This window comes from Dermacentor variabilis, chromosome 1 (genome assembly GCF_050947875.1).
Source record: "Dermacentor variabilis isolate Ectoservices chromosome 1, ASM5094787v1, whole genome shotgun sequence".
Lineage (NCBI taxonomy): Eukaryota > Metazoa > Arthropoda > Arachnida > Ixodida > Ixodidae > Dermacentor > Dermacentor variabilis.
In genome coordinates, this window is record NC_134568.1 from 95,759,331 (window position 1) to 95,777,801 (window position 18,471).

At 46.0% G+C, this 18,471-nt stretch overlaps 1 protein-coding gene across 2 annotated transcripts in view; it reads right to left on the reverse strand.

Annotated features, from left to right (window-relative positions):
* The window catches only part of pins (G-protein-signaling modulator pins), an 81,631-nt gene that overhangs the window by 15,479 nt on the left and 47,681 nt on the right, over positions 1-18,471 (reverse strand). For both annotated transcript variants that reach the window (XM_075691184.1, XM_075691183.1), the window contains one exon: positions 7,490-7,700. In XM_075691184.1, the coding sequence (XP_075547299.1) occupies positions 7,490-7,700 (211 nt within the window). The remainder of the gene's footprint in view (positions 1-7,489; positions 7,701-18,471) is intronic.

The following is an 18,471-nucleotide window of genomic DNA, read 5'->3' on the forward strand; positions in this document are numbered from 1 at the left end:
TGCAGCATGCCTCCCGTGTCAGTCTAACTGCAACAAAGATACGACTGCAGAGATGAGTGAGCACTCTATGCATATTTATGAAGCCGTGAGGAAATTCACTCACTTTCAACCATGCTAGGGTGATCATGTTTTCAAGTAACTTCAGGGCAAAGCAGCAGAGTACAGCAGCCTCTGAGATAACAATTATGGTGCTATCTCAGAGGCCATGACGGCGGTATCTAGTTCTTGCACAGTTCTCCGAGCTACTCTAAGTGAAGCGCTCCTCAGGACCTCATTAAAGTTATTTGTCTGTCTGCCTGTCTCCGTGTAGCACCACATGCAATATAATTGGACAAGTTGGACCAAAGGCCACTCACATGTTGCTATCTTATTGTTCCTGTCAATATTCACGTCGCCCAAGTCGGCAAGCATGCGTCACGACACACTGCTGCCATGCAAAGTTGCAAAAAGTCAGCGGTTACTGCACCGTTTTCGAGAGATCGTGTTTCACTATGGTTCATTTACGTCACTGCTGAAAACAGTTCGGAATGGCAACCTACCTTTCGAACTTCATACTCTTACGGCCAAAGCAACATAGAAAACATAACCTTCCCGGCTCTCGGCGTGCGCATAGTTGATGCTAGCTGTTACGGCAACACCTTTGCAAAATGCCGGCATATAGCAGTAGTTTCTGCTTACAGTCAAATAGAATACTTTCCTACTATCGCATGCAGAATCTACTACTGTCCCACTGAAAGTAAAATAAATCACAAGCTCTTCAAGAAAAAATGGCAGCAACTGCACTAGTAATTTCGAAATGGCAGGTGATCGGAACCAGCCAGGCTACAAAAGAGCTACGACAACCCGTTTCACACTTTAGACAATGTTTTTAAAAGAAACTTGCAGCAAGATGTAGGAACGTGCCAAGAACAAAAATGAAGATACTGAAAATATAATTTTCTGACCAAAGCGGCATCGAACCGTAACTGCCGATGCCAGCTTTATTGTTGTTCATTTTTGTTCATCTTGAAGGGAAAGTTCACATATAATGTATTACTGACAAAATGATCTCTTTCCACAGAACTACTGAGTTCATTATAAACAGGTTTGGCTGTACTTACAGGTTTTACCATGCAGTGAACCCACTTCTTGAACCCCTTAAGTGAATACAGCAAGATTACATTGATACGCTCCTGTTTGAATGAATGTGTGGTGTTTAGTGGTGCAAGGGCCAGGTATGGCCAAGGAGTGCCATGCCAGTGTTAATAAGTTTGCAGTGGAGTTATGATTTCTATGAAGTTGATGTGGTGTGGCTGTAAAGGGGCCTTAAAAATAGTCGCTATGAAGTGTGTAAAATCTATGTGTATTAAAATTACGGCAAATGCAAATGACTGGTACTATGAGCATTAGGATGCACTGTGAGAGAATGATGACGATATACAAAATATGTCTGATGCTAAATTTGGCTAGAGCACTACTGCCTCATTAGAGCCCCTGAAACACAAGGGTCTGGAGGCACGTGCTATACAACACAACTATCACAGCGGCATCTTCTGGAAAGAGGATGCACTATGAATTTAATGGGCTTCCATGTAGGGCAACATCATTCAAGAAATTGAGGACTGCTTTGGTGTTAAAAAATAGTTTTTACCAAGAAACATAGCCTGATGTAGAGGGAGGCAATAACGGTATACAAGAGGAAAATGTTTCTTACTCTCAGCTTCGGCTTCCCGACACACCAGGAGGACGTGTAGGACGGTCAGCCTCTCGCCACATCTACCACAGGCTGGAGGTTCATTTCCAGTAAGTAGAAAATTATGGTGCCAAACGTGTGTCCTAATATGAGACAACAGAACAAGTAATCTGTTGGCTGCGATTTTGTTGAGGAGGGCCAAAATCCTAGTTGTGGCTTTATTACGTCCAGCTTATTATTTGTTTCCGCGTCCCACAAGCGTTGCCAGTGGTTCTGCAGTTTCCTTCGTAAGAAAGGCCTGGGATCTGTGGCAGGGACAGCAGAGGTAGGATTAATAGCTTGCGATGCGATTAACGTGGCCATCTGGTACGCCAGAACATTAACCTCGATGCCCCTATGGCCAGGCACCCAGCATATGATGACATGCTGGTTAGATATATACGCTTTACACAGGACGGAGTAGAGTTCATTAAGTACTGGATTTTTATGCGTGCAAAGCGACATCAAGGCCTTCACGATGCTTAGGGAGTCTGTATATATAACTGCTTTTTGGAGTTTTGATTTACTAATATGCTTTACAGCCACAATACAGCATGGGCCTCAGTCGTAAAGATACTTGTTTCCTGATGCAGTACATTGGATTCCGAGAAAGACGGAACGATGGCTGCATAGGACACCCCGGCACGTGACTTATGCGTCTGTGTAGAACTCCGTACAGGAGTGCTTGTACTGGAGTTCTAGGAAATGCACTCGGATTTCGACCTCTGGTGCATGCTTTACGACTTCTAGAAAGGATATGTCACATTCTACCACCTGCTACTCCCAAGGAGGTAACAGCTTGGTTAGATGCATTAAGCGATGCTCGAGGAGCGGGACATGCATTTCATCGCTAAGCTCACACGCAGCGAGAAAGGCTGTCTAATGGAGGAACGATTACGGAAAAGTGTAGCACGTGTCATATCATTAACAGTATTAAAACATGGATGTTCATGATTGGAGTGTATTTTGAAAAAATATGTGAGGCTTATGCAAGTTCTCTGCAGACAGAGCGACCATTCATTTGATTCTGCAACCATTCATTTGATGCTTAAGGAGTGGGACAAGCATTTCATCGCTAAGCTTACACGCAGCGAGAAAGGCTGTCTAATGGAGGAACGATTACGGAAAAGTGTAGCACATGTCATTTTTTTTAATTATGGGGTTTTACGTGCCAAAACCACTTTCTCATTATGAGGCACGCCGTAGTGGAGGACTCCGGAAATTTCGACCACCTGGGGTTCTTTAACGTGCACCTAAATCTAAGTACACGGGTGTTTTCGCATTTCGCCCCCATCGAAATGCGGCCGGCGTGGCCGGGATTCGATCCTGCGACCTCGTGCTCAGCAGCCTGACACCATAGCCACTGAGCAACCACGGCGGGTTGTAGCACATGTCATATCATTCACAGTATTAAAACATAGATGTTCATGATTGGAGTGTATTTTGAAAAAATATGTCAGGCTTATGCAAGTTCTCTGCAGACAGAGCGACCATTCATTTGATTCTGCATATAAGCTTTGAATAGGGCTTGTCCTGAAAGCACAGTGGCTAAGCCGATACTTAGATGATGGACAGGATCGAGCATCTTTGGCGCCCTTGGAGAGGCAGAGTTATATACGACAGCACCATAGACCAATCGTGATCGAATCAGGCTCTTATAAAGATTCATCAAACACTTCCTGTTGCTACCCCATGTTGTGTGGGATATAATATTTAGTAAGTTCATTGTTTTTAGACATTTTTCTTTAAGATATTTAATGTTTAGAATGAAAGTAAGCCTGGAGTCAAGTATAATACCTAGAAATTTATGCTCTTTGTTGACAGGTATTTGTTGTTCACACAGTTCTACAAGAGGATCTGGAACCAGGCCTCTCTTTCTTATGAAAAGCACACAAGAGCTTTTATGGAGGTTGATTTTAAATCCATTTTTGTCTGCCCACTTGGACACCTTGTTCAAGCCACGCTGTACCTGTCTCTCGCATACTGCAAGGTTACAGGATTTAAAGCCCATTTGAATGTCGTCCACGTAGACGGAATAAAAAATGGCCGGTGGTAATGAAGCACGAAGCGTGTTCATCTTCATGATAAAGAGTGTGCAGCTAAGCACGCCTCTCTGGGGTACACTAGTTTCTTGTATAAAAGGTTGTGACAATACGTTGCCGATTTTCACGTGGAAGATACGATTCAACTAATAGCTTTCTCTTATGTTTAGCATCTTTCTACGGATGCCCATTCTTGACAAGTCTTGCAATATCCCGTAACACCACTTTGTGTCATACGCCTTCTCCATAACGAGGAATATCGATAAGAAAAACTGTTTATGTACAAATGCATCGCGAATATATCCTTCAATGCGCACAGGATGATCAGTTGTGGACCGATCTTCTCTGAAGCCACACTGATAGGGATCAAGTAAATTGTTGAGTTCAAGGAAATATATGAGGCTACGAGTGAGGAAATGGCGAGATGGGGAAATGGTGAAATCATTCTCACCATCTTTCCAGGTTGATCAGAGTGGACGACGTGAAAGCAGAGAAAGTTGTTTGTTCGGTTGCTTGAAAATTGAGACTTCGGTGTGCTCTCGTTATGGATTGCTATACGGATTACGGATAAACGCACGGATTGCTATACTTTAACACAGAATTTTCAAGGGGATAATTTACGAGTTCGATACAGACAATAATTCGATATATGTGGGTTCGATATATCCGTGTTCGACTGTACGACCAACTCTGATGTGTAACGTACACCACTTGTGGCAAATCACAGTTGGTCGTACATGTTCATGGACATGTACATGTTCATGAAGAGCCTTAGCTCTTCAGCAATGGAGATGTATGACCATTCCTCTACAAAGCTTTCTTTCCGAGAAACCTGTATAAGTTTCCTTCAAAGCTTCGCGATATCAGAGAGTTTTAGAATAGGGGCCCCAATAGTTTGGGGCCCCAAAGAGCTCTGCGGGTGTTGGCATTGGAGCATGTAGGAGTGAAGAGTTTTAGAATAGGGTTTTACGTTTGCGGATAGCGCCTTGCGCTGACAGCGCCACTACGGCGTCAAAGAAAAGCTATTAGAAATAATTAAATAAAATATACCATTTTATGATGGAAATAATAATTTTGACTTTCGTGTATTCGCATTTCATCCCAATTTAGATGTTATTCTGTAAGCAGCAAACAATTAGTTGCACTTAGTTTTGAGCAAACTAACTTTACTAGCCTTCACCAGCCAAGCTTGGCTGTGTTAGGCCTACGAGCCATAAAATCCACAATCGAATTCAAAATCAGCGGCGTCTAATGAGTCAATCTTCATAACACACGCTAGTTGAGAGAAAGCGATAACCGCAGTCACTTCTAGCTTGCGAACTTCACGCATTACCGCGAATCGAACCCAGTTTGGTGCTAGGTTAGAGCCGTCGCTTCGATGGGCGCCGCCATATTTGCCGTCGCAAAGCTTTTGGGGCCGCTATTTGGGCTCCCGCTAAATCGGTGAAATAGCATAACCCAAACAAAACCAAACATAACCCAAGCAAAACCCAAACGAAGTTTGCGTCTTGCGCATGCGCAGTGGCTTCGACGCTACCGTATAAACGCGTGTAAGGGCCGCACTTTTTTTTACAAATTCGAGGGCCTATTTTCGGGGTGCGGCCCATACACGCGACATACGAAAAAAAAATTTTTTTTTTCAAGTAAAAACAGACCAATAAGTGAATGCGCGTTTATTTACAATAATCCTCATCAATCATCACTATTTACAATCAGTCATCATCACTCGCGGAGTCCTCAGACTCCGAGCTGGTGCTGCATTCTTCTGGCTCATCACCCCACAAGTCGTCGTCTTCAGTTCCGTCCAAATCGTTGGAAATCCCGGTCACTTTGAAGCTGCGGGATACAATGTCCGTAGACACCGAATTCCACGCGGTCAAAATCCAGCCCAGCACAGTCGCGAGCGGTGCCCTCTTGAGCCGCCCGGTCGGAGTCTCATCGTGATCGCAGTTTGCAATCCATTCCGAGTATTGCCTCCGGAACTCAACCTTAAAAGGCCGGTTAATGCTCACGTCCAGTGGTTGCAGCACGCCGGTGAGGCCGCCCGGAATAACGGCCATGTCTGTGCGGATACTGCCCAGTTGTTTTTTGACTCTATCCGTCAAATGACCGCGGAAGCTATCCAAGACGAGCAGCGATCGTTTGGCCAACATCGCGCCTGGGCGATTCTGCCAAACGCTCTTGATCCAATCGAGGACGAGCTCATCATCCATCCAGCCCTTTTCTTGGGCTCGAACTACAATTCCCTTGGGGAAAGCCTCATTCGGAATCCTCTTCCTTTTCAAAATCACATACGGGGGCAGCTTCCGCCCGTCTGCAGTGACGCACAGCATAACTGTGCACCGTTGGCGCTCCGCGCCAGTTGTCCGCACAGAAACGCTCTTCTTTCCTTTAAGCTCAACTGTGCAGTTCTCAGGACAGTCGAACCACACGGGGGTCTGGTCGGCGTTTGCTATTTCCGACAACATGTAGTTGTGCTCATGGCGCATCCCGATCACGTACCTTTGAAAGTTCAGCACCTTGTCGGTGTAGTCGGGGGGCAGCCTCTGGCACAGCGTGGTCCTTCGCCGAAAGGATAGGCCCTTCCTCTTTAAAAATCTCCGCAACCAGCCGACGCTACCTTTGAACTCCTCGCGGGGTATGCTTCTCGCACGCGCCAAAGCTTGCGTCTTCACGCGCAGCATGTCCGTCGTCAGCGCATATCCATTGTTCCGCACTTCCATTGCGTAGCGGAACAGCTCTTCTTCGAGCTCAGGATATTTGCATGGCTTGCCTCGAAAAGCACGCCTTTTGGAGCTGGTGGTCTTCAACGCATCCTTCTGGTTGCACCACCTTCGGACGCACTTCTCGTGCACGTTAAATTTTCTACCCGCCGCACGCTTGCCATGGTCGAGGGCAAACTCCACTACCTTCAATTTAAAGCCTGCCGTGTAGCTATTGATATGTTTGCCCATCGTGCTAGAATGGCAACGCTCGATGGCAATTCGTGAAAAATAAAGCAGAGCACACACGAGAGCCGCAACAACAGCGTGCGCCCACGCCAACAACGCTGCTACAACTCGCGTGCCTTCGACAGTCGCAAAACAAAGCCGGGGTGGCCAGCATGGTGGCCAGGGCTGATGATACCGATGACGATATGGATTGCGGAAGCTCGCGGCAGAAAGAAAATATGATGATGATGATGACCCGCGACATCGGCGCCATCCGTGGGCGGCATCTGGAAGCTTCCGTGCGCGCGCATTTTGAAGGCTAATCACACGTGGGTCGTGGACAGTTCGGGGTGCGGCCCTTACACGGATATTTTTTTTTTAAATATTTGCTTCGGGAAGTTGGGGGTGCGGCCCATACACGGGTGCGGCCCTTACACGCATTCATACGGTATTTCTTTGGGGCCCCAAAACGTTTGGGGCCTCTATTCTAAAACTCTCTACTGTCAGGTGGATGGAAATTTTTCCATTTAATAATTGGCAATTCTTGGTCAAATTTAATGTCTGCCACTGCCATAAATCTTGCTGGTAAAAGGTGTCTCACTGCCTTAAATTCCAACTAAAATATAGTTGAAACATACTTGATGAAACAACTGGTATACAATATATGTGTTTCAGTCAATGTAGCTTAGCAAGTAGAGACAAAGATAAGAAATAGAAAGGGTGAAGTGTGACTGAAACGTGCACATGTGCACGTGAATGTGCTTTCCAGGTAAATTTCACTATGTAGGAGACCTAATAAGTCACACCTGAACTTGTTGGGCTGGGATATGGAGGTGATCCATTGGGCAATACATTCTCCTTATTCTCCAGCGGTGTGATGGAACAGCGCTGATCATCCATACGCTTGCTCTGGAACTCGCTTAGCAGCTCAAAGAAGGCATCCTGATCCATGTCACTTCCAGACCGTTGCTGCTTTTGAGCATCAGTGGGCACTTCTTGCTTTGTTGGTTTTGTATTCTGAGGATGAAAAAAATGGCACAGCTATTGCATGACAGCTGCTTAAAACCAAACTATTAAAGGTGAATAAGGTGATTGATGTAACAGACGTGAGCAGGAAGTAAGTTACACAGCACATGCAAAGTTTTTTACCTGTCTATGTACTGCTTTAATCAATTATTGAGCCACAATAATAACTAAACATCTCTCTCTGTCAATTTTTAGAGGGGTATGAATATTTGAATGCGCAAATTCACAATGAAACAGCCACTTATTCAGTTTCACAAATACTCAGTACACTTGGATGACAGGCTCAAGGCTGGAGCCGGGCTGCACAGCCCCTGCCAGTACAATGGTTGCCCATACCAGGGGCGACTAATCAATGCAACCAAGGTATACGGCATGGATGAACACAATAATAGAAGCTGCAGCAGTATGCAGATAGAGAGAATAGAGTGTTCATAATTCCTTTATGACATGTTGTTCCTGAAATGATTGAACTGGCTATGACTATGGCCCATGCTTTCATTTTGAAATGCAAGTTTTAGTATAGAATCAAAGGTAAACATTAAGCAGATACATATCTAGTTTGGGACAATTGAATTAAAGAGAAGGAAAAGGAAAATTCCAACCAAAATTTATTTTAAAAACCCAACGTTCCGGACCCTGACCGGCTCTTTCAGAGGTGAGATGGCGTGAGGCGTAGCAGTGCTTATATGCATTTTTGGTTCTTTGAGAGCCGCGCAGACACTTTTCGTAGACTTTGAGTGTAAATGGTGGGTATTGTTTATGACAAATAATTGATGTCACCCGGCATCTTCTGGTTTTGCCAAGATTCCGAAAGGAGCCACCGCCAATGGTTGTTTCCTCTCTCCAAGACAACAGCGCTGCCAAGCTAATCTGGTGATCAAAAGGGGGAAAAAAAAAAAAACAGAGCCACAGCACTGTATTCTCTGTTTGGGTGGCGAAGGTCATTCTTGTTCTGATGAATTCTTTCCAGGAAGTTTTTAGTCTCACTAATATACAATGAGGGGCATTTGGTGTAGTTAATCTTGTACACAATGCCCTGTGCCTTTTCGTCAAGAATGCGGTCTTTTGGACGAGGGAGGAGGCTACCAACCATAGAGAGAGACTTGTGAGCGACGTCATCTCAGTCCCTCGCAGCACACGGGCTAATGTTTCACTGATGCCTCGAACATATGGTATTGAGACACAGCACAGTGAATAAATGTCTTTGTATAACCGTTCATCCCAAGGTCATGGATTACCATGTTCTATTCTTCCTTCTGGAGGTGCCACGACGAGCAAATTCTTTTGGGTCTCTTGACAAAGCTTCGGACTGCAGAAAACTTGTGGCAGGTGGGGTGATTAGAATTAAAGTGAAAATATCGTCCTGTATGCGTTGGTTTTGTGAATGCGGAAAAGTACCGGTTCGGTTGCTCTCTTTTCACGAGGACATCTACAAACGGGAGAGAACTAGAATCTTCACTTTCCACTGTAAACTGTATAGCCGGCAGCGTGTCAAAACAGAACAAAAACAAAAACAAACAAACAAACTAAAGAAAAAAAAAAGAAAGAAAGAGAAAAAAATATATTACACCGGAATGAAAACTTAACCAAAACATTTAGGGTTATGCGAATAGTGGATTTTGAGTTCGAAGCGAATTTGAAGCAAATAGTGATTATGGCCAAATATTTTCTAATCGAATTTCGAATAGTTGTTAAAAAGTGCTTGGCCCAAAGGTGATATGCAAGAGCATTATTAGATGCGTGGAATTATTAAGTAGACTAACTTAATTGGTGAAAATGAGACCAAAATAATTTCTAGTATGAATTATTTATTAGAACACAAATATGAAAGACTAAATGAAATGGGACACAGAGTTCAGTCAGTTGTCATGAAGGAATATAAGTTGTTCGACATGCTCTGGAAGCAGGTGCTCCCTCCTGGTCGTGACAATGTTGCCTGCAGTTGAGAAGACCCTTTCGCTGGATGCCTGGGTAGCTGGAATTGACAGGTACCTCTGCGCGACTATAGCCACCGCATGGTAGAGCTGGGAGCCCAAGGTTGACCACCACAGGAGGAGATCCTCTGACCGGTAAAGCAGTGCAGTTTGGAGATACTCATTCCCCCGTTTCTTGTACTGGGCCATGCCAATCGACTGCAGTCTTTCCTCTGAAGCCATCTTCACTTTTGAAAACGGAGCCCACACAGAGCATGCCTCTTCTTTGGCGCTTGCGGCACTTTCATTCTCTCTGGATTCTTCTGCCCCAGTCGGGTGCAGTATTTCAACTTCAGAAAGCAGCAGGCTACTCGCACAAACCTTTTCGCTTGGTGCGGAATGAAAAATTTCCTTATAACGGGGATCGACCAGCATCGCCAGCACTAACAATGGACACAGCTTCACATCCACAAACCTGGTCTTCAGACTTCACAGGAGGCTGCCAGCAAAGCAGGCTGCCTCATTGGCTCCCAAAATGCACTCTTTCAGTATAATTTCGGTGCACTCAAGCAAGGGTATCACCTGCGAGAGTGTTGGGTATGTGGTCATAGACAGTTCTGTCGTTGCTTGCTGATTGGGCTGAAGTACACTGACCAGCCCTGCCATTAGCTTCCACTCCGCGGACAACAGGTTTTCAACACTGTCCGACTTGGATAGCTCTGTAGAGATTGCAGTACGAAGCTTAAGGACCCTAGACATCATGGCATGTTCGCTATTCAAGCACGTAGGTACGTCTTGCATGACTTCGAGGGGTTCGATCCCCATATTTTTTTGCATTTCTTGCAGTCAGACACGTGCTCGAGTGCTACATTTGTAGTGACCAACAATAGCACGTGCCTTTGCACATAGCTGAAATAAAGGTTGTGCTTGCTTTTTTGCCTCAGAGATGCAGAGTTGCAGAGTGTGGGCGAAACACTGAACCCTGTGCCACTGGGAATGCTCCACAGCAGCGATGAAGTTTTTGCCATTATCAGTGACAATATATGTTGGCAAGTCTTCTGGAAGCTCCCAATCCCTAATCACATTCTGCAGAAACTGACGAATGTTTTCTGCGGTACACTCTTCAGTCATTTGACTGCATGTTAGAATGTAGGTGTACAGCACGAACTTCCTGTCCATTATGTGGCATGTCACACTTTAGTAGCTCTGACAAGCACGTGAGGTCCAGCTGTCGGTGGTCAAACTGTAGCACCCGACTCCAGCATCAATTATTGACCGGAGCGCTTTCATGACTTCAGCGTTTTTTGTACTAATCGGGGATCACCGACCTCGAGAATGTGGTCCTTGAGGGCACGCTGTACTGTGGAATAGCGCACCTCAGCATTTCGACAAAGCCAATTTCCTTGACCACACCAAAAGAATGTACTACTGGGATGCGGAGCGGGAAAACAACGCGTGGGAGCAGATACGCATGTACTCCGGCCTCTCAACACGAGCGTCAATGCTACTACGCACATGTGTGTATACGTCTCCAGACATGCTATGCACTCAGCGCCTGTTTGTTTGTCTTGTTTTCCCTGTTTCAGTCGAAGAGTGCCTGAAACTATGGAAGTGGCTGAGGGACGGCTATACTCTTGAACTGAAAGCTATTGAAGCGACGAAAAGGGGTGGCAGCGGCTACGTGTCTGTGTTATGTGGAGAGAGAGACCTGTTAAAGCGGGAGACACATGGTCCAATTCGGTGTCCGATCCGGCGTCTGACGAGCCGGAACGGCAGCCGGAATCAAGGTATTTTGCCGTGCCGAAGCGCCGGATCGGACGTCCGGCGTGCGGCAAACCGGGCAGATTTTCATCGTCCGACGCGACCGGCAACCGCACCGTCGTCTGGCCATAGCCAATGATAGCGCAGCTGGCATGTGACGTTCTGCGACGTTCCCTCCACGGAGGCGGCGCTGGCTGGCCGGTTTTTCGCAGTGTTTTTTGTTTTTTTTCCTTGCGTGCTGCAGTTTGTTTCCGACAAGAAATAGTTACCAGTTCAGTGAAATTATCTCGAACGTGTGCCTGTCATGCAAAGCAGCGCCTAGTACATTAGCACTAAGCTACTGGTGAGATCGGGAGCCGCGACGCGAGAGCATTTCGCGGGCAGACGTCCCACACCGACAGTCTGAGCGACGCTGCTCGCTTCGCTTGCACGTTTGCCCTTCGCAACGACTGCGTCGAGTAAACCAATTGTATTTAATTACAGGCGACCTAAGTGTACAGTGTTAATTGTTTTGGCAAACATAAGCGCTCTTTGACGAGCTCAGGTTGGATCGTAAGCACCGTCTGCCTAGCTAGGCCTACCGGCCCTATCGCTGGCTGTTAGCGGAGTCGTCAGTGGACAACGCACCGTCGTGAAGTGTTCTGTCACTTGCAGGGGCATGATTATATTGACAGTGTTCGTGTAAAGCGAAGCAGTGTTGTGCAGAGTTGTTTATATTGCGTTTCTCGACGTGGCTATGAAGTCGAGCTGGGGGGCTGGATCTGGGCGGAGCTCACGCGCCGCTCAATTTTTCGGATGCACACACCGTGTGCCCCGAATCGTCGTATGCCAAATGACGGAGCATGCAGCGCCGCACGTCGGATCGGACGCCGAATCGTACCGTGTGTCTCCTGCTTAATGTTTCGTTTTGCGGAATGTGTCTGCGTCCGTGCCATCGCCGAGCAACAGTCTGGTCCGCGGTGGCAATCGCTACCGACAGAGAAAGCGCGCGAAAAGATTTGTTTCGATGTTCCACGACAGGCGGCACGGAGCGGCGCGGTGTTCTGCGTATGCGCTACTCCAGCTGCGGCAGGTGCGCGGCATTGTACTGTAGGGGGACGGATTTACGCCTGACGCGGCATAGCCGACCTGGCGTGACGTAGCGCAACAACCGCGCGCGCGCGCCTCGGGTCACGTCGAAGTGTATTGGCATCTTTATAGGCTGCATACAAGCTCGGTTGCTTTTTCAGGTGGTTTGCAAGGGTGGTTGTTGTCCCTGTTGGCGTCTTCAGTAACTTTTTGCATTGCTCACACCGTCCTTCGTTTTTAAATGGAAGTTTACAGAATTACCTCCAAACTGGGTTTTTCACACTGTCGTCTACTTTACCGACCAACGAGGCTTCCGCCATTTTCAACTTTGACAATGTCGATGTCATTCTCATTCACTGAGCCTCAGCATATATCGTTTTCCATTGAAATATTATAGTAAATGACTACAATATTTAAAAAAAGGATAAATTAATGAAGCAATTACTTAAAAAAGAAAACATGTGTCAGATCAAAATGAATAGTTATCTTTAGAAGAACCTCACATTCTAACCGCAGATTTGGCACTGGTGAGAAAAGACTGCGGGCAACAAACGTGCCAAGATGGCGCCACCCTACGCTGGCGCTGTATCGGCATATCGTCATTCTTTTTCTTTCTTTTTTGCAGTTGGTAAACAAAGTTGACTGAATGATTATATATAGTATATTTGAAAGCTCCCACCATAATATTTATACAGTTTTGCCGAACATGTGAGTTTTCTTATCTCAAAAACTCTGCTTTACCTTTATTGGACAGTAAACAGACCCACGAACGTGAGTTTGCCAACACTTCGAAAAGCAAGAATATTACAACTGCCCTCGAAGCAAATATCGAATAGCGTATTATTAAAAAGTACTATTCGAAAATAAATATTCGCGCAAGCTAGAAACATTATTTATTATTGTTTTAGAGTGAAACCGAAATATCTTTATCAGTTTTCAGTTCAAGGGAAAAGTCGGCAATCCGAAACAACCGACGTCAGGCAATGTCAGAATTGGCACATATCTCAGGGATTCGCATAAGTGCATATCTCAGGCAGGGAAAGCGTGGGTGCTAGCCGGTTGAGCGCTCCACTAATCCAAGCCTGCCGCTCGTTGCACTAACAGATGGGCATTGCAGCAAAACCCAGGGCTTGCGTGCTGTTGCACATGGTGATCCTTTGGAACAAAGCATGCTTCACCAGCAGATGTGCAGCTGTGGAGTGCTCTTCATGCTTCATTGTTTACTCAAGGCAACTACATCAGCATCACCTGAGACTTATGGACACGCAATTACGTTCCATATCATCAGCTTTTTGACCGCCCAGAGCTGACAGGCGAGACGAGTGCTCGCCCAGACTACAACTGGGCCTGGCGCTGACGGTGACATGTAAACAATGAAAGCTCACTTCCAGACAACAACGCCGCCCTCCGACTACTGCGAAGGACAGTCTCCCGATCTTGACAGATTGACCGTCATGAAGAGGCCACAAATTGATGAAAGGGGTCATTGTTGAGGAATCCCGAGGGAACGGCATCGACATCAGCTTCACAGTTTTCCACATGGTTGCCTCGTATTCGGGGGTGATTGTGCAACGTTGCTTGAAGAGTGAAAGAGGGAAATAAATGGGATAAAAAGTGGATCTGTACTGCTGTGAGGGGAGGCTCGGACATAAAAAAGACTAGCATGTAGTGTGCTCTGAGAGATGGAGCCTTTTTTGTAAAACTCAATTGTACCTTTTTTTTTCATCTCTTGAACATTGCTCAGGACCTTTCTTTCTCCTGGCATTTGACATGGCACCATCAATGTAACCTTTATGGCCTCACGAACCCCTGACTTCTCAACAGTGCTGAAGAGCTTAACATTTCGTTTTCTACAGGTACAACGCTTTGTTACTGAAGTTTTATTGTTCATTCATGTTCGTTTAAGTTCGTTTTATTGGAATAGCGGTTTCGCATTTCGCCGAGTACACTCGATGACATGCTGCTTCTCAGACCTTGCTCAGTGTCTTGAGTCAAGGCACTGAGGATAATCTCAGAATTCATAATTCACTTACAGTGAACTCTCACATGAGTGAACTTCAAGGCACCCAAGGAAATAGTTCACTTAAATGAAAGTTCACTAAACGGAACATCCACTAAAATATGGAAAAGCATAGCGCACAGCAGACATCCGAATCAAAAGTGTGAAATGCAATTTGTGGAGTTATGTGCATCACTATCAACGATGTTCGTAACAGTTATGTTGCTACCTATCTCATTCTGAAAAAAAAAATAAAGAAGACCACACAGAATCTAATTTTCATTTGCACTAGTGCTTTTAAAGCGCAAGAAGTAACAAACCTGTGGAGAGAGTAATGTTTTTGAGCACTTCCTCTGGCACAGCTTGTTGCTAAGACACACAGTCTCGCAACTTTCCAAAGCATCCTACAGCCTCGCCTAGAATTACAGGATTTGAATCTGCCTCTGCCATTGCATATTCCTCGTCGCACTCTTCTTCTTAGGGATGAACACTAGAAACACTTTCCAGATCTGATAGTTCAGCACAGGTAACCAGCTCATTGTCACACTGCACATAGCTGCCACTGGAGGGGCGATTTCGGGGTGGTGGGCATTGGCTACGCCTGCACTGCAGAGCACAAAACTTCATTGAACTGATTTTAAAAATGAGCCCGGGTACACTGATAAAGTTCGCCCAACTGAAATATTTGCCATTCAGAAATTCGTTTACTGAAAGATTTTTGCATTCAATGCATAGGGAAACTGCCGGAGATTTTGGAAAAGTTAGTTAATCTGAAATATTCATTAAACTGAAGTTTGTACAACTGAGAGTTCACTACATTGAGAAAAATGAATGCTATATTTTTATCATTACTCTGCTTTGAAAACTTTTGCCTGCGAACTAAAACCGTTAAGAACCGTTACAGATAACTTTTTTTTTTCTTTGTTCCGGAGCAGAACCAGAACGGAACTTTGTTCAGTGGAACGAAACTAAAACCAAAACGAAAAACATTTCGTTCCGACGCCCTGATAACCGGCCCTATGGAGTTCAGGTGCGCAAGCAAATTGTCCACCAAGGACGACGTCACCACGCAAAAACAATCATCCACGTAGTGCACAAACATTTTTGCCTTGGGGGTGTTAGGAATGGGCGGCCGGGGTGGCAACGTGCCAGCTATTTCAGCCCACTGCACGTGCTTCGACCGACCCGCGGTGGCGGCGCCCTTCAGAGAACAAGCAAGGACAGCGCTAACCAACCGTGAACTCCCTTTGGAGAACTGCGGACTACGTCCGCTCCGGAATTTAGAGGCGCCGGCTGGGGTCGGGCGGGACCACCTGACTACGGGGACGCAGGACAATGGATACCATGACGACTGCACTGCAAAGGTAGTCTGCCCCCGAGAGAGCACTGAAACCTGTGCGGCACGTGTGTGTGAGCCTTCCTGCTCCAAAAAGGCGTGTAGTCTGCGATGACGTCGAACGGAGTGCTTATAAGCAGTGATTGTCGGCTGCTAGAGCATGCTCGTCGTCGTGCTCGTGCTCGTTGTCATGCTCGAAATGTACTCGTGGGCTGTGTGCTCGTTTGCTGTATGCTTCGTCTTGCGGGCTCCATTTGGGAGTCACGCTAGACTGTCGATGTATGTCTTGTTTAAACTGTAAATAATGTAAATAAACCCTGCTCGCCTAGTCCTGTCGCCCCAAGTTCCTCCGATCGTCCTACAAGCCCGACTCCAAATCTTACAAATGGTGGCAGCGGCGAGATCGTCTCCAAATCTTACAGGGGTGAAAGTGCAAAGCATCCACTTTTCGATGTCCTGCATGGCGAGCGCGGCAACTGTGACAGAGATTGCAGCACCCATGGCAGTTCAACTAGTCTGTTTGTAGAACTGGTTGTTAAAAGAGAAGCAAGTTTTCCCAAATAAAAGTTTGTTGGAAGTTAGTGCTCTGTCTTTTCTTGTATTCTTTTCACATACTTGTGCTATTAAAAATCCTTTACCATGGTACAGCCTACGCTCCTTACAATGGACCCACATACAACAGACTTTCGGATATAATGGACCACATTTAAACTATAGTTTGCTCTACCTATCTAATTAATGCAACAAAGTTTGCTTTTAACGAACCGCGCTACAACGGAGTATCAGCTACAGTGGATGAAATTAGAGACAATTTTTGTCAAAATCGGGCGTATAAAACGGACTTTTGCCATGTCTACATGGGTTGACAACCGACTTGCGAGGGTCAGCCGACAAGAGCAGCTCAATATCATGTGCGTGAAAAAGGAAAGCGAGGCGGCAGCGCGCCGTCTTTTTTTACGCATAAGGCACGAGGGGGGGGGGGGGGGGTCTACTCCAGCAGCTGCTGCTTATGGCACAACTGCGCGGGCGCTATATCTTGAAAGCAATCTGCAATGTGGACATAGTGTGTGCCTGCATGCGCGCCGTATCTTGAAAGCGATCTGCAATGTGGAAAAAGTGCACTCAGTGCTGGTAGCTTTGTATGCACTGTGCTTTTGATGTTTAGTTCGCATTGAAGCGAGAAACAGCATGATGGTCAATTCACTCGCTGCTGCAAACGCACTTCCTCACACCAACGTTCCAACAGCAACTTTCTGCGGTCATCGAGCGAGATGTGTTCATGTTTACCTGTGCGCGCGTGACACAGTGCTTGTTAATTTATTTAGGAAGCGAATGTTTACAACTTTATACGGCCGATAAAACTATTATTCTTACTTCACATAGCTGTCTACTAATTTGCTATCGCAATCGATGCTTCACCTCTTGGGTGAAACTGCGACTTTTCTTGTTTGTTTTTTACTTTAGACGTTCGTCACTCGCTCTTTTCAATAGCTTTGTTACACATCGCAACCAAAGTTTCGCAAGTGAGGTGTTTCGGATAATACATTTTTTGTCATATTATCAGGGTCCGTTGTAACTAAAGTTGACTGTATACAAACAGGCCCAAATTGCTGTGGTTGAGAAGTGCTTGAAAGGCAGAATTCCAATAACCGACAGATGCGATTAATAGAAAGGGCAGTGCAATCCTTCAGTGTGGGGTCATGTTCGAGCGCACGTGCCCCAGAAAGCGTGAGGAGCACAGGCAGACTAGTGAACAGCGAAACCATATCAAAGGTCCCATTCAGTCGTTTTCAGCAGGACTCACACTGGACTCCCTTTCCACCAAGTGTCCCAAGTGGAAATGGCATGCTGGCTCCCCACTTTCCGCCCTAGTGCGTACGAGATTAAGCCACCCCCCCCCACCCCCCCCATCCTCGGCGCACCCTCACACACTTTCACTAGTACATGCAGCATACTGCACGTGGCAACAATGTTATTGCCCTTGGACTTTATGCACAACATCCCGGCAACAGTGATGGCACTTGTGAGTGTCCATATAGTTACTATTGCAATAAAACTTCCAAGAAAGAATTTGTCAACACAAGAATGACCTTCGCCACCTAAACAGAGAATGCAGTGCTGTGGAAGAACACTGCGAGCTTTTTCATCACCAGATTAGCCCCAACGGCGCTATCGTCTTGAATCAAGAAAACAACCACCAGCAGCGGCTCCTTTTGGAATCCTGGCACATCCAGAAGATGCTGGGTAACATCACTTGTTCTTCAGGAACACTTCCCTACGTTTACTCTCAAGGTCTGCGAAAAGTGTCTGTGCGCCTGTCAAAGCACCAAAAACGCATATAAGCACTGCTATGCCTCACACCCTCTCACCCCTAAAAAAGGAGCCAGTCGGGCTTCGGAACGTCGGGTTTTTAAAGTAAATTATGGCGGCTGGAGTTTTTGTTTTCCTTCTATTTAATTCAAGTTTCAGTATTCAGTGGGTCTCTGCTAGGGTTTTCTTCAGTAGGAAAAAAATGTGACACATATTCTTTGTTCATTTACAACTCACAACAGTCAGCACAAAAGAGCAATAGCATACCATGACAAATACACGTGATGTCAAAGCCATTATCCTCGCCAAGAGTTAGTGCTTGGCTTTTTCAAGCATAACTGTAGCGAGGCACCACTACATGGTCCAATTCATGCT